Source organism: Vigna radiata, chromosome 4 (genome assembly GCF_000741045.1).
Source record: "Vigna radiata var. radiata cultivar VC1973A chromosome 4, Vradiata_ver6, whole genome shotgun sequence".
NCBI lineage: Eukaryota > Viridiplantae > Streptophyta > Magnoliopsida > Fabales > Fabaceae > Vigna > Vigna radiata.
In genome coordinates, this window is record NC_028354.1 from 10809275 (window position 1) to 10832846 (window position 23572).

The 23572-nt window shown below is 32.7% G+C and overlaps 3 protein-coding genes across 4 annotated transcripts; all 3 read left to right on the plus strand.

Moving 5' to 3' along the window:
- Positions 1-570: 570 nt before the first annotated feature.
- LOC106759336 (pentatricopeptide repeat-containing protein At2g15630, mitochondrial) lies at positions 571-8975 on the plus strand. Of its 2 annotated transcripts, XM_022779795.1 has the most exons (3): positions 571-2612; positions 4900-5038; positions 8865-8975. In XM_022779795.1, exons 1-2 carry the CDS (start codon positions 858-860, stop codon positions 5032-5034), a joined length of 1890 nt encoding a protein of 629 aa, XP_022635516.1. In that variant the 5' UTR covers positions 571-857; the 3' UTR covers positions 5035-5038; positions 8865-8975. The 2 variants fall into 2 exon arrangements, with proteins under 2 accessions (XP_022635516.1, XP_022635517.1); XM_022779796.1 differs by lacking the exon at positions 8865-8975 and having other exon boundaries at positions 571-2811; positions 4900-5011.
- Positions 8976-9026: 51 nt separating this feature from the next.
- LOC106759337 (nuclear cap-binding protein subunit 1-like) lies at positions 9027-11071 on the plus strand. Its single transcript, XM_022779797.1, has 5 exons — positions 9027-9362; positions 9642-9941; positions 10136-10308; positions 10417-10528; positions 10686-11071. The coding sequence occupies exons 1-5, from the start codon at positions 9195-9197 to the stop codon at positions 10794-10796; spliced, it is 864 nt and encodes a 287-aa protein (XP_022635518.1). The 5' UTR covers positions 9027-9194; the 3' UTR covers positions 10797-11071.
- Positions 11072-22038: 10967 nt separating this feature from the next.
- Positions 22039-22632, plus strand: LOC106758980. The gene has a single exon (XM_014641995.2). The coding sequence runs from the start codon at positions 22265-22267 to the stop codon at positions 22598-22600; it is 336 nt and encodes a 111-aa protein (XP_014497481.1). The 5' UTR covers positions 22039-22264; the 3' UTR covers positions 22601-22632.
- Positions 22633-23572: the final 940 nt, after the last annotated feature.

A 23572-nucleotide genomic window follows, 5' to 3' on the forward strand; every position in this document is an offset into this window, starting at 1 on the left:
ATCAGTTAATTTTAAAAAATATTTTTATGCTAAAAACTATCATAAAAAATCATTCCAATTATGTACGAAAAATTAAGAAAGAAAATGAAGGCATAAAAACCAAAAGAAATGGAGAAAAAGTGAACANAATAAAGAAAAAATTAACGTATTTAACTATATTATAAATATTTTAATGCAAAATTTGCATTTATATTATAAAATTAGTTGTCATAATTAATTTAATAATATTTATCAATTTTATTATTATTTTTAATCATCTATTATTATTATTATTATAATATTTATGTATATTTTGTATCACATAATATTGGAATTAATTTTTTTTATTAACGAGTAAGTACTCTCTGTACTGTTATCATCCTTAGTTATATACAATATATTTATATTAATATTTAAAATTTATTGATATTATATATTTAAATAATATTTAATGTTTTAAAATATTATCATTTCAATTTAACTTTTAATTTAAACAGTGACCAGAAAAGTTTCTACCAGTGGATTTGATAGACATTTGTTAAGTTTGATTAATTCTTTAAACTTAACTTAGTATGGATACCAGCCATGTTCACATTTCCCTATTTTTTTTTTTATTTGCAAAGACACAGACGCAGTGCAATGCAAGTGAGGGTTTGTTCTCGTTTTCTCCTCTGTTTCTGTAATACTGCTGCGAAGTTTGGTTGGCGTGGCAAAGGATTCTACTGTTCATCGATTCAGTGTATCTCATCCTTTACCAATTAATCTTGTGCAGTTCAATTTCCATATCACAGATATGCCTTGAATTTGATTTTGCACCTACTTTAATTTCAAACCCTTCATCTCAATTATGAGTTTCCGCTGAGATTTCATCACCCATTATGAAATTCCTTAAAATCTTCAAATCCAAACCCTTCAATCTTCGAACTTTCAATTCCCTTCCCCTTCCCACAACCGTTTCACCAATCACAGAATCCGAACTTCTAAATTCCATAGAATCTTCTCACTGGCATTTCATCAAACAGGTTGCGCCACACTACACTCCCTCTCTTCTCTCCTCAACTCTAACCTCCCTCCACCACAAACCCCAACTCGTCCTTCAGCTTCTATCCCATCTCAAAGGCCATTCCCTCGACTTAACCACCTCTTCTCTTGCTGCTTGCATCCTCTGTCGCCTCCCATCTCCCAAATCCTCTATCAGCCTCTTACAGAGCCTCATTATATCTTCCACTGCCACCAACAGAACAATTTTCCATGAGTTGGAACTTTCCCTCGACCGCTTGGATGCCAAGACTAATCTCATCTTCGACCTTCTGGTAAGGACCTATTGTGAACTCAAAAAGCCCAATGAGGCCTTGGAGTGTTTCTACTTGATGAAGGAAAAGGGCGTTGAGCCCAACATTGAGACTTGTAATCAAATGTTGAGTCTGTTTTTGAGACTGAACAGGACTCAGATGGCTTGGGTTTTGTATGCTGAGATGTTTAGGATGAAGATAAAATGTAGTATATACACTTTCAACATCATGGTTAATGTGTTATGCAAAGAAGGAAAGTTGAAGAAGGCAAAGGAGTTTATTCCGTACATGGAGGCTCTTGGGGTAAAGCCTAATGTTGTCACATATAATACTGTTATACATGGACACTGTTTGAGAGGGAAGTTCCAAATGGCCCGTGTGATCTTTCAAACAATGAAAGATAAAGGTCTTGAGCCTGATTGCTATACGTATAATTCTTTCATATCTGGGTTGTGTAAAGAAGGAAGACTCGAGGAGGCATCTGGTTTACTTTGTAAAATGTTACAATTTGGTTTGGTTCCAAATGCNGTAACATATAATGCGTTGATTGATGGTTATTGTAACAAAGGGGATCTGGATAAGGCTTTCACATATAGGGATGAGATGATAAGTAAAGGTGTAACGACAACTTTGTTTACATACAATTTGTTTATCCATGCACTATTTATGGAAGGAAGGATGGGGGAAGCTGATAATATGATAAAAGAAATGCGAGAAAAAGGCATGAAGCCTGATGCTGTTACATATAACATATTGATTAATGGGTATTGTAGATGCGGGGATGCAAAGAGAGCCTTCAGTCTTCTTGATGAAATGGTGGGAAAAGGGATTCGGCCAACTTTGGTCACGTATACATCACTTATATCTGTTCTGGGAAAAAGGAATAGAATGAAAGAAGCAGATGCCTTGTTTAATAAGGTTCAACAAGAAGGTCTGTTGGTAGATACTGTAATGTTTAACGCGTTGATCGATGGTCGCTGTGCAAATGGTAATATTGATAGTGCATTTCAACTCTTGAAACAGATGGATAACATGAAGGTTCATCCTGATGAAATTACTTATAACACCTTGATGCAAGGATATTGCAGAGAGGGGAAAGTGGAAGAAGCTAGGAAACTTCTTGATGAGATGAAGAGAAGGGGGATCAAACCTGATCACATTAGTTACAACACACTCATTAGTGGTTACAGCAAAAGAGGTGATATGAAGGATGCTTTTAGAGTTCGGGATGAAATGATGACTACAGGATTTGATCCTACAATTCTCACTTACAATGCTCTTATNCAAGGATTGTGCAAAAATCGGGAAGGTGAGCATGCTGAAGAGCTCCTCAAAGAAATGGTAAGTAAAGGCATTACTCCTGACGACAGCACCTACCTATCTATAATTGAGGCGATGGAGAAAGTTGATGACCTGGAGGAAAATGTTGATAAATGAACTGAGAAGAAAATAGTATTTCATGAGTTTGTGTGAACTTCTAGCATTGGAGTTTGGACACAAGCATATCAGCATTCCTTGTTCTACAAGCTGAATCAAATATGTATGAGTAACAAGTTAAAGAAGTTCTTGAAAAACTGTAGTTTTCCTCAGTCTACATCTTTTGTAGGGAGAGTATTACTTTTTACTTCATTAGTTATATTAGTTTTGTACCATATGGTTTACAAAATGTTTATTGATGATTTTGTTTGAAAAATGAAAATAATAGCTAATGATTGAGTTTGTCGGTCTTTGGTACAAAGTTATTGATAGATACCTAAAGAATTCCAAGACAGGTTCTTCGATGATCTTCCTATGAAAAACCAAACAACTGGTCTGTATCTAGTGACGGGTACACACAAATCCCAAGTCTTTCAAGAGAACTTGTCTCTCCCTTCCTTTTACTTACAATTTTCTCCAAAACTCTACTGAAAACTACCCCTATACAGATATATAATTGTCTGTTTACAACAACCCACCTCACATAAAGTTATAACAATTACCCTTATTCCTTCTAACATATACTTTTACCCCTCCACGAAGATTCACCTTATCCTCAACGTGAAAGTCTAAAAATTCTTTATGAATACAGGCAGCAGATTCTTCTAACTCCTGAATTTCCTTTTCTGAAATAAGCAACATATAGGGCTGTTTATTTTTGCAAGTATGATTAGGCTCAAACTTCTCATCACACCTTAAGAATAAATCCTTTTTTATCTTACCTTGCAATTCTTTTAGGGACAATTTTCTAAACGGTGCCCCTTTTTTTTCATTTATTTCACTTTGTAGATAGAAAAATAAAAAACCACGGGTAACCTTGTGTGGCGTCTAGACACTAGAGTTGAAAGATATATTATTCATGAATTAGACACGAAATTTCTCTGGTGTGGTTATATTCAATGGTGAGAAAATCATTGAAGTGAAACTGTTGCTTTTGGGTCACATTTCTTAACACTTTAAAGCAAAGTTTATATTTCCCAAATTATAAACGATTTAATGGATGTATTTACTATCCTTCTGATCATGACTAAGTTACTAATTTATATAGGACAACTGTGCAATACTCACTTTATCAACTGCAAATTATCAGTTAAGTGTTAGATATTTTGTGCACACCCAAGCCCTACCAACCTTTCTTAAATGTTAGCCATTGATACTACCATTCAACTACATGGCCCAAATAAATGGATAAAATTTAATTGCCAATTACCATTAATTGATTGCTAATGGGTGACCAAACATAATTAATAACAGAATATATTATTTTTATCATGCAATTATATTTTCTATTTTAGTTTGATAACATCTGTGTTGCCTCTGTTCCTGGTCTGGTCTGGTCTTTTACTCCTAGTGAATATTTTCGAAGAGGTAACTGTAAAAAAGTGAAGTATTGGTTGACGTATATCTAGTTTAGGAATGATCAGCTACTCAATTGGCTGAAGTGAATATGTTGTTACTTCTTAACCACTTTTTAAAAGTCATAAACTGGTTCATTGTTTAATCCCCTGTCCTGCCAAAGTTCAAAGTTCAACTAACAGAAAAGGTGGAAACTCAAGCTGCATTTCTGACATCTGTAGCCTCTGATCCTGGCTACAATATTTCCCTGAATTTCCTTTTAATGGAATGCTGGAATTGGCATGTTAAAGGATTGATCTAATAGAAGGTTATAATGACTTCAAATAAAGATTGCAGTGTCATTTATGACTCTGCAATGTGGGAGTTATTTTGGTCAAAAGGAAACGGATTCTTGTCTCTCTAAGCATAGTAGTGAATGATTCCAACTAATAAGGATTAAAGAATTTGAGAAAGTGACTTGGTGATATTGATGAGGCAGTTGATGTTTATGATGAAGTTAGTGTTAGCCTTAAATTGTGGTTTTAACTGGTTCCCCGATTGTGGTCTAATTTGTTACTGGAAACAGTGGTGTGATGTTTGATAATTATGCGTAAAGTTGTTGGATGAATGTATTAAACAATTAGATGCTCATTTATAGCTCTCACAATTTGGTGCATTGTGATGATAAACTGATAATTTGTTTCAATCATCACTTTCAGATGAATGTTAGTAGTTGAAAGCACATTCTATGTCTGTGTCCTAAGTTGTGTATTAAGTGTTTTCATATTCAATTTGGTTTATGGTCTATATTATGCAGATCAAACTTCCAGTTTATCTGGCCATGGGAAGAGTGGGCTTATGTCCTAGACCTCCCAAAGTGGGCTCCACAACGTGTCTTTGTCCAAGAGGTTTTGGAGAGGGAAGTTCGCTTGTCATACTGGGACAAAGTTAAGCAGGTAATTTATCAAAGCTAGAACCACAGTAAATTTTACATTTGTTGCACATTGCCTTATGATGAGACAATTAGACTGCATTTCCACTCATGATCTTTTCATGGTTATGGATCATATAGGTAAATCATAAAAGGGTTAGATATTTTGTTTCTGTTTTTGTTATGTAGAGGAATGGATGCTTTGTTAAATAGAAGGATTTTTTATTTTTCAGTTTCCTTGTGAGGTAACTCACTCCAGGATCATGTCAGGGGAATTGTGGTGGAATCTTCTTAGATAACTTGTAAAAAACTCACTGCAGCGGTAAGCCAACCTGAGTCTCTCCTTCTCTGTGACATTTTGGGTGTCAAAAAACTTCTTTGCCTGGGAGATCCATCCCAATAGGTCCATCCCCTCAAACCTCGCCAATTCTACCTGCTGCCTCCAATTCTGTTCACCCTTGTCTTCCTCCATCTCCTCTTCATCTGAACCTTTTTTTTGCCCTTTCATGACAGATTCCTTACTTCTTCCTAAGCCCTTTATGTGAATCTTGATTTCTTGTAGCATTTCTCTAATTTCTTGCATATTTCTTCTGTATTCTGCCATGTTCATTTTCGATTCTACCATGCTCATTTTCAATTTTGCCATGCTCATTTTTTGTCTGCTGGTCCTCTTCTCCAAGGTATTATCTCTTCCTTCGATGCCTCCACCCTGTCTTGATCACTTCGTGATCACTTCTTGATCTGACAGCCCTCTCCTAAGGAGATTCGACAGTCCTCTCTTGATGATCCAGTAGCTTCTTGATCCTTCACCCCCACTTTAATCCGGTAAGTCGGACCAATTTGTTAGGTTCCTAGGTTTGGAACCTAACAAGAACACTAACAGTAGGTAGAAACAGTAATGGGAGAATGAGATTTTCTATTATTCACAATAAAAGAACTCTCTTCACGAAGAATGGGTTGGGAGCATAACCTCCCTGACTGAGAGCATAACCTCTCTCTCTACAGGCTAATGGCCTAACTTTACAATGAATTTACTCAATAATCCCCTGTACTGAAACCCTGCCTATTTATAAAGTTTCTCTTCTCCTTCCCACTAACTAACTAACTGTCAAATAACCTATCACCCTATATCCTATCAATACATAACTAGTCTTTGGTCTAGTAAGAGTGGCATACTAAAGAGTACTTAAGTGATACAGGTTGAAAATGCAAGCCATTAAATATTGTATCCTTAAGATACCTCAGTATACATAACTAGTCTTTGGTCTAGTAAGAGTGGCATACTAAAGAGTACCCATAACTTAACGATATTGTTAAGAAGGGTAGTGTATTTTAAACCTAATTTAACCTCACAAAATCAACTTATAAGATAAGATTTGTATCCACTTATATACAGTAAATTGATCTTATCTCTAGTTGATGTGAGACTTTCAACACACTCTCTCACATTGAGGTATATACATATCATATGTGAAACTAGACATTAATAGGTTGTTAAATAGTGGCGATAGTTGGTGAAACAATAGACCCAACAAATATCAAATTTTGTCAGGATAGACTCTAACCTACGACTATGATACCATGTTAAGAAGTGAACTTTAAGCCTAATTCAACTCCACAAAATCAGCTTGTAAGATGAGGTTTGCACCTACTTATATAATAAAAATTGACCTTATCTTCCAGTCAATATGAGATTTCCAATAGATACAAAGTAGGATCAGAGAACAAATCAGCTCCATATGTTTGGATAACTTGCAGCTTGTTACCATAGGGGAAGAAATAGTATGAGCATTTGTGATGAGTGACTTACAAAGCAAATCTTGGATGTACTTGGTTTGAGTCATTAGAATAGATTTGTCAAGTAAGTATTTAACTTCAGGACTGAGAAAATAATCAAGATATCCCAATTGTTTTAAAGAGACATTATGTTTGGATGTAATGTCTAGAATCAGTTCAGCAGAACACCAATTATTATAATATCGTCCACATAAACCAGAAAATAAATAATTTGCAAATGTTTTCTGTAAACAGAGATGAATTACAAATGTTATTGACGAATCCAATTTTTTGAAGAGTAGTTTACAACCTGTGAAACAATTGACAACTTGCTTGTTTTAGCCCATAGGAGGCTTTATTCAACTTGCGAACAAGAATTTGTCACTTGCATTATAGCCAGGCGGTTGAGTCATAAATTGTTCATTCAAGAAAGCCATTTAAAATGCCATTGTTAACATCTGACTGAAATAATTTCCTTTTCCAACCATAGGATATAACCAGAGTGACAATAATTTGAATTGTTATAGGTTTCAGCACCAGAGAAAAAGTCTCATGAAAATCAAACCTATGTATTTTGATGAAATCCTTTTGCCACTAGTCATGCTTTATATTTATTAACTGAGCTATCGTCATTTTGTTTGACATGTAAGACACATTTACACCCAACATATTGTCTATCAAAGGTAATGGAACTAAATCTCTAGTATTTTTTCTTCATGAGAGCGTCATATTCTTGCTGCATTGCAGCTAACCAATTAGCATCTTTAATAGCTTGCTTAACATTTGTAGGTTTTGAATTAGAAAGAAGTGTGACGGATGCACTCTGTGAGTAACAATTTCAGATTTGGATCTTGTCTTCATCGAAAGAGTATTGACAGGAGTTACAACATAATGTATTGACACCATATTAATCATCAGTAGGTGCAGTAATAGACACAGACTCAGAACAAGAGGACTCTTTTGAGGAATTGATAGACTTACCAGTAGAGGAAGTGGTAGTGGACAATCGGTGTGGTGTAAGAGTAGCATTTAAAGTAAAATACCGATTGAGATCTTTAGCAATGTTAGGACTACGAGGAAAAAGCCAAGAATAAGGAAATTCTTGTCCATTAAATTGAACATCCTTAGAAATGTAAATTTTTTCAGTAAGAGGACAGACACTTATAGCCTTTATGTGTTTAAGAATAATCCAAGAAAATACATTCCTCTTATCTAAAATCAATCTTACGAGAGTGATAAGGTTTTAAAAGAGGAAAACATGTACATCCAAATATTTTTAGAAAAGCAAAATCAGGATCTTTATTAAAAAGAACATAGTAAGGAACAACAGAATTCAGAGAACCTGTAGGAAGTTTGTTAATGAGATAAACAGTTGTAGTGAAGGCATAATCCTAAAATTTTGGTGGAAGAGAAGATTTATGCAGCAGATGTTTCAATAAAGAAATATTACTCTTCTTTCTCTTTTCAATTCTGGGTTCCTAACAGAGATGCTGATAATTGCCTTCTCTCAACCTGCTTTCTCTACACCCATGCTTTGGTCTGCCAGGGCAGTGGAGCTTACAACTGAGGGGAAGTAGATAGGTCAAAGAGCTGGCAGCAGAGGAGAGAAGCTTCTGTTCTCTCATAGCTTGTTTCCCTATCCTAATCTCTCATCTCTGTTTTTTGGCTTTGTATTTATATTTTATCCGAAAGAAACAACTTTAATTGACTAAAACAGATTATTTTTTTTAATCAACCTTTATTTAGTGAAAAACTTGTGTTATGTGGCTATTTATCACTCCTACATTTTATTGAATGACATGCTTAAGAATTCAGTTCTAACTTAATTTATTAAGTGATTGAGAGTTTATTTTCATTATCTGTTATGATTTTGCATTTTTTTGTAGGATCTTATGCTTCGTGTTGTGAAACTATGGTTTATGATATTTTATTCCCGTCCTACTAATCTTGTCTAAAGTTTTGATATTGACTACATTGGATGCTTTTCTATTAGCAGCAGAATTAATTGAAAGGTATTTTTTTTATATAGTTGGCATATTGATGTTTTTATGGTATATTTTCATGATATTTTGTAGAGTATTGAAAATGCACCTCGTTTGGGAGAATTGCTTCCTCCTAAAAGCGGGCCAAATTTTAGTTTTGGTTCAGAAGATGGTAAAGAAAGCAATGAGCATGGACTGTCTGGAAAGCTCAACAGTATGGTTAAAGGGAAGTCACCTGTACGTGAAATAATCTCTTGGATTGATGAAAGTGTGCTTCCAAATAATGGTCTAGAAGTTACCCTCAGAGTGATTGTACAAACACTTCTCAATATTGGATCCAAGAGTTTCACTCATTTGATAACTGTCTTGGAGAGATATGCACAAGTCTTTGTGAAAGTATGTCCGGACGAGGATTGACAAGTCATGCTGATAGCTGAAGTGAGTTCTTTCTGGAAGAGTAACACCCAAATGACAGCAATAGCTATTGACAGGATGATGGGTTATCGACTTGTATCAAATCTGGCTATTGTGAGATGGGTCTTCTCAGCAGAAAATATTGAGCAATTTCATACATCGGATCGGCCATGGGAGGTACATAATTGAGGTTTTTACGGATAGATTGTTGTTAACTCTTTCCTCCTCGGCTATAGGTCTAAGGGGTCAGAAACCATCTGCCTTTTGCTTTTTATTGTATTTGATGCGATCTGCTTTTTAATTTTTAAATTTAAGTGCTCAAAATTTACATCCTTTTTGTTTTTTGTTTGATTGCCATGGATTATGAATTTTAGCATGTATGGAATTTTCAGTTGATCATCATGATAATTACTTTTGCTTTCATATAGTAATTTGACCCTGATTTCTATTGAACAGATTCTGAGAAATGCAGTAAGCAAGACACATAATCGTATTTCTGATTTACGGAAAGAAATATTAACTATTAAAAAGAACATTTCATCTGCCGAAGAAGCTGCCAAGGAGGCAAAAGCTGAGNTAGATGCTGCAGAGTCAAAACTTACACTTGTGGATGGTGAACCAGTTCTTGGTGACAATCCTGTTAGATTGAATAGATTGAAATCACATGCTGAAAAGACAACGGAGGACGTGGTGACTGTTAAAGAATCCTTAGAATCTAAGGAAGCTCTTCTTGTCCGAGCAATTGAGGAAAATGAGGTAATTGATGGAAAATTTGTGAAGTTAATTGTTTGCATAAAGTTTTGTATCAAACATGTTTACAATGTCTGGGAATGGTTACATTTTTGTTACAGCCAGAGATAACTTTTCCATGTATTTGAAAAAAAATAGATTTGCCAATAGTGAGTTTCTAAGAAAATTTTCATTGCATTGTTGGTTATTGGCATATACAGGCATTATTTCTCTTGTTGTACAAAAGCTTCTCAAATGTGTTGACAGAGCGGCTTCCTGAAGGAACTAGAACACTGCATGAGTTGAAGTCTGTGCAAGTAGATGTGATGGCAGTGGACGCTGAAGAGCCACCAACAATGGAATTAGATGACGAAAACCAGAGATCTCAAAACAGGTTCTCGTGCCTGTCCTTCTGAGCTAGATTAATAATTAAGAAAAGTTAATGTTTCTCTGGCTTTGTACGCATGTGCATATTACTATTGCTTTTTAATGTCTTCTACAGTCAGTCAAATGGAGAGAAGAAAGGTGGTGCTTATGTTGTAGGTGAAAAGGAGCAGTGGTGTATCACCACTTTGGGCTATGTGAAGGCTTTTTCTAGGCAGTATGCTGCTGAGGTATTGTTCCATTCCCTGTTTGCATTTATCTTGGCTTTTAAGGGAATGCCTTGTAAACAAAACTTAGCATATACAAAATCTTTTACCTGTTCCTCCAGGGTTAGATTGCTCTATATTTGTTTACCTCTAAAAACTTGTATTAAATTGTTGGTTGCAGATATGGCCCCATGTTGAAAAGTTGGATGCAGAGGTATTGACAGAAGAAACACCTTATCTTTTTAGGTCAGCTGTTTATACTGGTCTTCGAAGACCAATTCACGAGGCATGATCAATTTGTTACTTCACCTCTGAGCTATGTTATTTAGAATATAATGTAATTCCATTCTTTAGTCTGCTAGTTAAGCATTTTCTTAGTCTGCTAAAAGCCTAAAACTGTATGCAATTGTAATTTAAAAATGACAAGGTTGGTATGACGAGTCTCTACATCTTAGATTCTAACAGGGACTTTATCACCGCTGCTGTACATTAGATTTCGATTATAGCTTTTAATTGGACCTCAAATACCCAAAAAAAAAATGGAGTTTGCACCATACTTGTGTTGTACTTGGTAGTAAAATGAAAATTGAATTGTGATTATTTGCATTAAAATGTGCTTTTTTAATAGGCCTATGATGCCTCGTTTGGAGGAGAAGTAAAATCTTATATACCCTCAGGAAAAAAAAGAAGCTTAAAGAGAATAAGTAGATTCAAAATACTAGACTTGATGTTAGCCAAAAGTAATTTGATTAAATTATATACATTATTTGACTGCTTCATAAGTTGAGTTTGATATAAATGTATAATTTGACAAAACATCAATTTTTTCAGATTGGTGATTAGAAACACCGCATTGAGTAGTGATATGATGAAAATAGTGTATGTAATTTAAGGATGAGTTCGTTTTCTAAAGTTGAGTTTGGTTTAAACCACCTAGAGTCCGCACCTTCACTTGTACAAATGCAAGATGGCTCAGTTATAAAAAGATTTTAGATGATTTTTCTCTAAATACAGAAGCTTACTTACAGGAACCAGATTTAAAGAAGAAATTTGTATCTACCATCTATTCATGTGAATTGAAATATTATGTGGTATGAACACTGGGTCAACACCAAAAGTAGATGATGCACTGGGTCACAGAATTATTCGTAGCCCGTAGAAAATTTTGTTCCATGTATTTGACGTACTTAAGAAGGTCTTTGGAATTAACAAGTTTTACAATGTAATTATTTTATAAAAAAAATGTATTTTGACATCCACTTTTTCTCTGACCATCATTTGACTGCTTTTTATTTATAAAGTATTATATTTAATAAATATAAATAAATAATAATATTTAAGAGTGTTATAATAAAAACACAGGGATCCTTATTTTATTCCCAAATTTAAGATGGTTACAAAAATTATATCTTCCCGTGAAACTGAACCCATACTCTTATATGTCTTTAACTTTTAATTTGACATCTCCGTACCATGCCCCATGGACCCTAATTTCCAAACGGCACTCCATCTCTTCCGGTCCAATAAAAAATATAAGAATTAATTCTTCTGATAGATTTCATTTTGGTGAAAGTGTGTAAGTTGGTTCTTCATTTTAAAAAAGTTTTAATTATGTCTTAATTTTTTTTTTTAAAAATAATTAACAGACATAATTTATTCTGAATTTTTATCAAAATAAAACAACATTATCTATTTTTAAATTTAAATAAATTATTATTTATATAAATATTATATTAACATTTTTATTAAAAATAATTTTTAGCATATTATATTATATTGTCAATGTCACGTATCATACCGTGAATTTAACACGTGACAATTTTTTATTAAAAAATTAAAAATATTAAGAAATTAAAAAACTGAAAAATAACAATTAATAAGAGTTAAATTGAAATTTGGCATGTAATACTATGATCAGTGTCACGTGTTCCAATAGGATTTGACATGTGACAATAAAAGCCTTATAAAAAAAATCACATATTGATTCATGATATGTTAACGTTATTAGTAATTTATTTTAAAAATAACATAATTTAGACATTTTTTTAAAAGTTAATATGCAATGGAAATTTGTTTTAAAAATGGGACCAAATAATTAAGTCTAAATATAAATATATTGAATAGCATGATTCATTCTTTAAATTATTTTATTTTTTTAATATTTGGTTTAGATGAAAAGACATTCATGACATGTTAACAAATTTCATTAATTCAAAAATATTAACATTAACATTGCTTATTGGAGTTTCTTGTGTCAAAATTTCAATCAATGTTATTAAAGTGTCCCGAACTCACATGGATAAAAAAAAATTAGTAATTGTTGGTAATTTTTTTTTCAATTAATAACAAAAAATGTCTTAAGAAATTATTGATGAAGAATAATTTGTGTAATTGATATAAAATTAATCGACAAATAATAATAATAATAATAATAATAATAATAATAATAATAATAATAATAATAATAATAATAATAGGTATTAGTAAAAAAAATCTAGTTTATACTTTTAAGATAGTTTCCTTGAAGTGAGAGAAAATCCTAATTAAGGTTGAGTAAGAAATTTCAATGGTATATATAAAAAACATAAATCAAGAAATAATTTTAATAATATCAATGATGGAGGATCATCTTGAGGACATATTGGACCACTCACATAAGCTATGACAAAGAGGATGGAAGAGGGAGATGAAGCTCCAAGGAGTCTACTTTTGTGGAGATCATTTATTGGCCTCTTATTTTCTCTTAAACACTTTTGTAAATATGTAATATAGCTTCATTTTATATCTTGTATTTGGCCAAGAACCTTGTTTAGTAGTGATTAGGACCTTGGCGCAATCAAAAGTGGATTAATGCCTCATTTAAGGTCTTAAGCCTTAATCAACGCCTAAATGGGCTTCAATAGGCCTTGAAGAAGCTTTGGACTTGGAAGAAAGAAGCCTTGGCCGGTCACATCAAGGGTAGGCTCCTATGCATTGTATTTGGACGAAAGTTAGGAGTTACTTGGAAGGGAAGGCTCTCACTCATCCCCCTTACCAAAGAAGTTTCTAGGCTCTTTCTTAAGTGCATCCACTTTAGCTCTCTCCTTCAACTATAAAAGGAAAAGCACTCCTCCTGTAATCCTTATAACTTGAATGATATTAGAGAAACTTTACCAAAATTGCAAGCCTCTCTTCCTAAGTTCTCATTGCAATAGTCTCTTTTAAAGGCTTCTTTTTCCTTTTCCTTCATGTTGAGACAAGACAATCTCGTCTACAATATCTTTGCTTTTGAAGTTTAAACAAACAACATTAAATGAAGTAGTCTTGGATATAGTCTTAGATTGTAAAATAGTCTAAATACTAAACATTATAAAGGAATACTAAGTATAAATAAAAGGTGTCCACACAACAAGTCTAACACAATAAATAGGAAATACAAATGACTAGGAATTAAAGGTCCAGTAAGAAGCATCTATAAACGAATTTCGTAGGGAATACAAACATTAGATGAGCCTCACCAAAAAATGGTCAAACTAATTCCAAGCATAGTTGGAAATCAAAAGAATTGAAAAAGATATAAGAATTCTATGCAACACTAAACGACTTCCAAAGTTAAAAATCTAATGACCTAGGAAACTCATATAAAAACACTTAGGCTCAGCCTAGACACAACATTAAACGATTCTAAAAAGGTTAAAGCATCTATCAGAGAAGTCCTGCTAAACGCAGAAACCTTATTGTACCAAACGATAATTAATCAAAACTCTCAAATAGACAAAAGTGTCAAGACAACGTTTTTGGTAAGCTATTTGAAAGTCATAATCAATAGTCCAAAAACTTGTAAAGGACAACTCGTTAAATGCTTCTTCTAAAGAAAGCAGAATCCTAAAAGTGTTTACAATAGATTAGTCGATAATATCCTCTTAGTATGTCGTAGCTTGACAAAAAGTGTCCAACGATGAAGGCATGACTAGAAAGTCTTACAATGTAATAGAAAGCATCGTGCCAAACGTATCGGCTAGAGAAACCTACATGGTTTAACTAAGCTGGACGAACTCCCACGATAAAATGATGAGTTTGGAAAACACATCAAAAGAACAAAACTTGTTCCAAAACACATAATAAAAGACATTCAACTAAACACAATCTTAAAAATAATGAGTACCTACCAAACAAAAACTAACTAAAGAAAAAGTCTCTTATAGGATAAACGATACGACATGCCAAACACACTTTCATTCAATGATAAAACTCTCGTGAAACATCTAGTATTCTCATTAGATAACTCAAACAGTAAAATCTTAACCAAAACATAAAATCCTTGACTATTCTAGACAAGCATTAAATGGTATTAAATGCTCAATGCTTAAAAGCAAGAAGATAGATAAGAAAAAAGATATATATATACTATGAAAACATCTATTCTACGCTATGCAGGTTATCTACTACAAGCATTCGCCTACAGGTCAGAAATGAACGTTAGAAAGAAGAAAAAGATATAAGTGGAATGTTTCGTTCATCAAAAGTCATGCCACATGAACAATCTAATATGCTTTTGATAAAGTTATGAAAAACAAGTTTCCTCTGACAACAAGACATCAATCTATGACTGTCATCTATGCTACGAAGAGTCAAAGCACAAGGACAAGATTCATCCAATAGTCATATTATCAACAAGTTTCAAGACAAGCATCACCTAAAGACTGTATCATCAAAGGTGTATGAATAGAGGATCGGAAAAGAAGAAAGACAGATGATGAAAAAAATAGAGTGTAAAGAAAAATTAGCATCAAGGAAGAGCCAGGAAGTCTCTCTAAGCTACTAAAGTCAAACCATTCTACTCAAGAGAAAAGAGAATAAAAGAAGATTTGGGCATAATAGTACATGATGAATCGATATTTTCTCCTATTCAATTAGCTTTTTGTACCATATTTAATTAAGGAAATGTGCTTAAATGTCCAATATTTCCTCAATTTTGCTATTTGTGCTTAATTTGACCAATAATTCTTTTTTTAATTAATGCGAGTTATCTGGGGTTAATTATTTCTGTTATTATTTTTAGGAACAATTTTAGGATAATATTTTGGGACTCCGAGTGGCCTGTCACGTCATTTTCGTTCATCCACATCAGCTTTAAATTTCATTTTCGTTTTTTATTTGGTTCTTAGTGTATGTTGGACCAGACTTACACATTTGGGCCTATTTTGGTCAATTTACAAAAGGCCCGCTAAGGGGGACTGACCTAGGTTTTTGTGTCCAACAGCCACCACCCTTAGGTCTCTCTCCTTCATTCTCTTATTTTTCGTTTTTTAGGTTCTAGGCAGAGCTCTTATGAGGTTTCATTTTCGTTTAATGTATTGAACTCATTTTTATTGCAATTCAAGAGTTGATTTCACTTTTGCCCTTGGGTTTCTCCATTTTCGTTTTTCTTTCCTTGCTTGTTGTTGCATTTTCGTTTTGGGTTCGTCTTGTACTTTCGTTTTACATTGTAGTTTCAAATTCCATTTGCAATTTGGTTTCCAGTTTCAATATTTGTTTTCCCCATTTTGTTTCTGAATTGATTTCTGTTTTCTGGTTCCATTTAGTTTTCCAACTGCTACACTGAATTCATTTTGTTCTCTGCGTTTTAATTGTGCATCTGCGTTTTCATTACCTCTGTTGATGTTTATAATACTTTTTTTTTGTTGAATTTGGTTGTATTAGAAGCTTAATTTTTTGGGTTGGTTATTAGTGAGGTTGCTAGGTTTTCTTGAGGTTATTAGAGCTTTATTATGATTCTCTTATTGCCAATCTGCATTGTGTTTAATCTATTGTGTATATTGCTTATGTTAGAGCGGTGTAGCTGAATGGTTAACGCGTTCAACAAACCAAGAGGGGGTGAATTGGTTTCTTATCGCAAATCATTCTTTTAATAATTTTCTCACATAAAAATAAATTCCTTAAAATAATTTAAACAAATTAAAAGAGTAAGGAAGAGAGAAAATTACACAGATAATTTTTATACTGGTTCGGATCACAGACATCCTACATCCAGTTGTCAATCTCAACCGAGAATTAACACTTCACTAGCACAAACCAACAAAATGTTACAATCACAAAGAAAATAAAATAGTTTAAGGTTAGAAGACATCTCTTGTTACCCCAAGAGATGAAACTCACTTCCCCTGTGACCTACAAGGGATGAACACCTCCTCTGAATCTTCACAAAGGATGAACACCTCCTCTGAATGCTTCACAAAGGATGACAGGCTTTCAACTCAGCAACAACACTCAATCACACTCCCTGTGAAAGTTCTCGCTCTATGCCAACACGCCAAGTTCTCAAAGCCACAACACAAGGGTTCAGCAAACCCCAAAGCACTTATCACCTCACATTACAGATAAAAATTTAGAAAAATACACTTTGTATATTTCGTAGTATGTTAGAATGAGTCCCAATATAATTTATAGAGATCTCACTCAAGGATACCTCCAAAAATCCATTGTCAACTAATTAATTGTGATAATCAATTATCCACTTATGGTAATTGATTATGCATTTAATGAACGGTAAAAAAATTGCTTAAAATTTCTCATAATTGCTCGTAATAATCAATTATGACAAGTCATAATTAATTACTGATAATAGATTATTATAATTTGATAATCAATTATCTTGAGTATAAAATGAGGTTTTCTAATTTAGAAATTAATTTTAACGCAACCTGTGGCAAGCAATACATAGAATCAAAGATAAACCACACCCTATACACCAGTTTACTAAATTAAAAAAGCTTTAATATAAAAACAAGTCTTCATGAAGATCTTCCTGCAATAAGAGCACTTGAGACTTGACTTTGAGACATCATCAAAATTTCTTCTCTTTAGCTTTATGCTAACAATCTCCCACTTTTTGATGATGATAAAAAATATTTTGATTTAAAGCTTTTTGTAGCTTGTAATTATATGTAACTCATATATAACTAAAAGAAGAGAGATTAGTAGACAAGAGATAAATATAATTGAGCCTTTAAACATATTTCTCTCCCTTTTTTATCATTATTAAAAAGTTGCTATGTATGATTAAATAATTTCTCCCCCATAATATAAAACTCCCTGTGAAAATAAGCCAAAAAAAAAAATAAGGCAAAACAAATAACTAATAGTTATCATAATTTTTATTAAAGGGAAACATGAGGCATAATTCAAAACATAGTAAATACAATAAATTTATAAGTTATAATAAATAAAAAAAATATAAAGGAGTACTTCTCCTTATTGAGTAACTTAAAAAAATTTAAATTCCCCATAAATTTGATCCAATAAGGAAGAAAGAGAAGTAGTTTTTAAAAATTATCATTTTTTTATAATTATAATTATATTTAGGAACATTTTCAATTTTATTATCATAATTATAATCGTAGCAATTATAATTATTTTTAGGAACATCATTAACAACCTTTTTCATTTTTAAATTATTACTACATTCAGCGTTGGTTGTCTTATCAAGAGGCATCTTTTTCTTTAAACAAGAAACACTTTTTTCAATTTTGGTATATTTACCTTTTTCATAATATAAAATTTTATTTTTCAAATCCTTATTTTCTTCAAGAATTCTTTCATGATATGATTTTAATTCTTTAAAATCCTTCTTTAATTTTCTATGAGCATTATTTAATTTCTCTGATTCACATAATAATTTTTTATACGTATCAAGTAATTCACTTTCACTATAATATGAATTTTTAGAATTGCTAGAGATACTTACTTGACTTTCCTTCTTCTTATTTTTAAATATTCTTTTGCCCTTAGACTTCATGAACTTGTTAAATTTCTTAATGAAAAGATCCATGTTTTCTTCATCTTCTTTAGAGTCTTCTTCTTCATTAAGATGTATGCTTTTATTAATCTCAGATTTGAACGCCAAAGTCTTTTTCTTTCCTTTCTCTTCATCCTCATTCAATCTCCCGAGATTTAGTTCACGTTCTCTCAACTTACCAAACAATGCAGCCATTAACATGGTGTTGAGATTTTGTGACTCACTGATGGCAGTCACCTTTGGTTGCCAAGACCTATCCAATGATTTAAGAATTTTTATATTTAATTCATCATTTTCAAAGGACTTACCTAACCCAATGAGATGATTCACAATATTCATGAAGCGTTTCTGGACATCTATAATTGTTTCCCCTTACTTCATGCGGAACATCTCATACTCTTGGATTAGAGTATTTCTTCTAACTCTCCTAACATCATCAGTTCCTTCATAGGTGACTCTCAGCGTCTCCCACATCTCTTGAGAAATCTTACAGGTTGAGATCCTGTAAAATTCATCAACAGTTAAAGTAGATGATATTATGTTACGAGCCCTTACATCCTGTTGGGATCTTCTTCTATCATCAACATTCCATTGCTCTCGCGGTTTGAATGCCTGCAAATTGTTAATAAACACAATAGGAAGCAAAGGACCATTTCTGACAGTTTCCTAAATCTCACTATCAATAGATTCCATGAAAATTTGCATTCTCACTTTCCAAAAGGCATAATTTTCTCCAGTAAACAATGGAGGTCTATTGATAGAGACACCCTCAGCAAAGGTTTGATGTTGTCCCATCATTTTGAATTACTATCAAAGCAATCTCTAATGCCAATTGTCAGAGCGGTGCAGCGGAATGGTTAACGCGTTCAACAAACCAAGAGGGGGTGAAATTGTTTCTTATCGCAAATCGTTCTTTTAATAATTTTCTCACGTAAAATTAAATTCCTTAAAATAATTTAAACAAATTAAAAGAGTAAGGAAGAAAGAAAATTACACAGGTAATTTTCATACTAGTTCGGATCATAGAGATCCTACATCCAGTTGTCAATCTCAATCGAGAATTAACGCTTCACTAGCACAAACCAACAAACTATTACAATCACAAAGAAAATAAAACAGTTTAAGGTTAGAACACCTCTCTTGTTACCCCAAGAGAAGAAACTCACTTCCCCTGTGACCCATAATGAATGAACACCTCCTCTGAATCTTCACAAAGGATGAACACCTCCTCTGAATGTTTCACGAAGGATGATAGACTTTCAACTCAGCAATATCAACAACACTCAATCACATTCCCTGTGAAAGAGCTCGCTCTATGCCAACAACAACAACACTCAATCACACTCCCTGTGAAAGTTCTCGCTCTATGCCAACACGTCAAGTTCTCAAAGCCACAGCACAAGGGTTCAGCAAACCCCAGAACACTTATCGCCACACACTTCAGATAAGAATTTAGAAAATACACTTTGTATATTTCGTAGTATGTTAGAATGAGAATCCCAATATAATTTATAGAGATCTCACTCAAGGATACCTCCAAAAATTCGTTGTCAACTAATTAATTGTGATAGTCAATTATCCACTTATGGTAATTGATTATGCATTTAATGAATGCATAATGGTAAAAAACTTGCTTAAAAATTCTCATAATTACTCATAATAATCAATTATGGTATGTCATAATTAATTACTGATAATCGATTATTATAATTTGATAATCAATTATCTTGAGTATAAAATAAGGTTTTCTAATTTAAAAATTAATTTTAACGCAACCTGAAGCAAGCAATACATAAAATCAACGATAAACCACATCCTATACACCAATTTACTAAATTAAAAAATCTTTAATATAAAAACAAGTCTTCATGAAAATTTCTTCTCTTTGAGACATCATCAAAATTTCTTCTCTTTAACTTTATGCTAACAGCTTATTTGTTCAGGCTTAATGGTCTAATCTGTGATGCACAGAAGTGATTAAATCTGTTGTGTGTGTTTGCTTAATTCGCAGTCATGAAAACTCGTTTTAGTCTCTGCATAGTTGATTGATTCGAGTTGGAATGGGGTATGATTTATTTGTGATTAGTGATTGGGAGCATAACAATATGATTTGTAACCAACCTGTTTTAATCACGGTTTTAATCCAAGTCATTTAGTTATTAATTTCAATTCGTAAAACTGTCCAAAAGCTCCCCACTACGTGTTCGACCTAATTATTAAACCAAACATCAGTCCTTGAGAGACGACGTAAGAGTCACTTCCTAATATATATTGCACTTTAATTGCATATTAATTTGATTCGAATATGAACTCGATCAGTACATTTTAGAGAGTTCAAAGGTTATGATAATGATGATAAGATTTGCCTCTTAAATATTTTTTTTTTCAACCTTATGTATTTTTTTCATCAAATTAAGAAACTATAAATGCAAGTGGATAATTACAAATAAAATAAGTTTCAAACATTTATAAAATAATAGATACTAATAAAAGAAGTTAATCCTAAAAAAAAAATTCCCGCAATATAAATTTAATATCAAAATTCATCAAAAACCTCCACAAATTAATAATTATGATCTTAAGTGTGGAGGTATGAAAAACTCTCAAAAGTAATTTCTAGAGGATGAAAACCTTGACAAATTATAAAATAAATCTCTACTGAATAATCATTTTTTGTTTTTTCATTCTGCTTCTAAAAAAAAGCATTTTTATTCATATATAAAATTCTACTATAGTTTGTTTGGATAATATTTAGCAGAGTACCAATTAAAATAAATTAAACCTTTTCCATTAAGTCAATGTCATAAACTTTTACTTTTATACTATTATTACTGAAAATATAAACAAGAAAGTGTTATGGTATATAGTAGAGACCGAACGGTTAACATTTAGGACCGTCTGATCAATCCACTAAAGCAATAATGGTCAACCAGGTCAAAATCGTTTTATTGATGTTGGGCAATAATTGCGCCAGTGTTTAAGTTATTATTGGACCAATAGTCCAACAGATAATAAAATAATCAACTATATTTGATAAGTTGTTTATGAGCAATTGACCGAATCTAATGGTATGTCTGTTTTTATTTTATTGGATCTGTGCAAGATTAGATCAATGAGATGATTTATAAATATAAGGTCGAAGCCAAAGGCCAAGTACATTCTACTTACGTTTGATCAGAACTCAAATATTCAATTGTGATAAACAATTCCCAAAACCGGTCTTAACTTGAGCGTCAGAGTGTCTTTTGCAGGTATCCCCTAATCAAGAATACAACCAAGCGGTCAAGAGTACAACTGAGAGAAGCAGGCGACTCAGGCATTGGAAGTGGACATTAAACCGCTCGGTTACTTACTAATATTGTCCGATCACGAGTAAAAGTGTGTAGAGTAGGCGAATCGAGCGTCGAAAGACAGGAAGATCACATAAAATAAGGTATGTCTCTTGATGTTACAAAATATCTACCGAAAGAAAAAGCTTTTTTTTTACTGTAAAAAAAATTATCCAAACAAGAACACTTATTAAAACTTCATTTGGTGCCTGCAAGAGGGTAGAAGAATTGTGTTATATTTTAAACTAGAGATGCATGTTAGCATCATTTAGCATGTTCTAGTACTCACATGGTAGGCCAAAAGAAACTGGGTCCCTTTTCATTATAAAAATCTAAAGGCTTCACCATGTGAACTGTGTTAAATGAATCTTACTGTGGCTGAATTGTTCCAAATTCGAAAATAGAATCTCTTTAATCTCTTTTGCACTCTCCACAACCGACAAATAAACACAAACAAAGGAGTTTCATAAATATGGACGAAAAAACATAATTGTATACCTCACCCTCTTCCTTGCTTACCCCGTGATTCTCACCAAATGCACCTCAAATTTAACTCTCACATTCTATTCTTGCTTCTTATATTATTACATCTCTATCTTATCCCTTCAAAAACACACTAACAGTTACCAACAAGACACAAATTTCTGCACCCTCATGGCCACTCTGATGAAGCTGTTCTTTTCATTTGCCATTTCGGTTATCTTGCTTTCAAAGGGTGTGAGTTCAACTACAACTGAGCCTACAATTTCAGCTTCTCCAGGAGTTTTGCCTTATGTGTCTGCTCCAGATATTTCATCATTTTTTCCCACTCCAAGTGGCTATCAACCACTCAGTTATGATACTTCTTCTGAGGCACCAGCTCCAGCACCCTCTTCAGGGGAATTTCAGGGCAAAATCTCTTCTGCTTCAGCTAGCTTCCATTCTGCAGCTCTCATTGTTTCTGTTCTGCTATCTTTTGCAGTCATGAGTAGTAGCATGGTTATTGTTTGAGTATTTACTATATAATTTTGTCTTCTCTTCAACGCTTTTTCACCCTTCTTCTTTTCCATTACTCCATCTTCTGCCATTGCTTTCTTGCTACCTTATTAATATACTTTATACATTCACTTCTGCCCAGTTCGTTGATTCTAATGAACTTTGTTCCAATTTCCTGGTGAGATCTTGCTACAGGAAACATTAGTGAGAATTTTTATAACTTTTTTTTTGTCTTTCTGGTTTTAGTTTTTTTTTTTCTTTTTAAAAGTCAATGCAGAGTATTTATGGACTGTTAAGCGACTAATGTTTGTAGTAAAATATTAGCAGCTATTTTTATTTTTTCTGTCTAGAAAATTAAACTCGAGATTCTCGTATTCTATGAGATCTTCAGTTCATTAAATGTTGGTGTGTGACTCATTATTTGGTAATATGTTTAATATTTTTATGAAATCGGTAATGTTTTGTCTTATCAAGATCTTTGTAAGATAGTAGAATAAAGTTTTAGACTATTTATCACGAATAAGAAGTTATTTAAATATTAAACAACACAACGCCTTAGTTTTATATTGATTTATCTCAACTCGTGTTACATTTAGTTTTTTTTCTTAAGACAAGATGTTTCACTAATTAAAATACTGATTATAAATGAATAAACAAATCACTTCTAATGACAAGAAGTGCACAAACCGGTTATTTTGTTTCAATCTTCTCTTGAGATTAAAATCTCAAAGATAATTAAAAAAAAAATAAAACTCTCAAAGACAAAGATTGATTTAAGTTTATTGGTGAGTTCACAAAGTAAAAAGTACCAAAATTTTACATTATTTTTAAGAAATTGATGACATCAATTGGTGAATAATATAGTGATTATGGTGCATCAAAGCCAGTAATATTGTAAAACTTACTCTATAATAGTGAAAGACACATAAAAGTTAATTGAATATTTTTTTAGGAGTTATTGAAGATCTACATTCATAGGCTTCCATT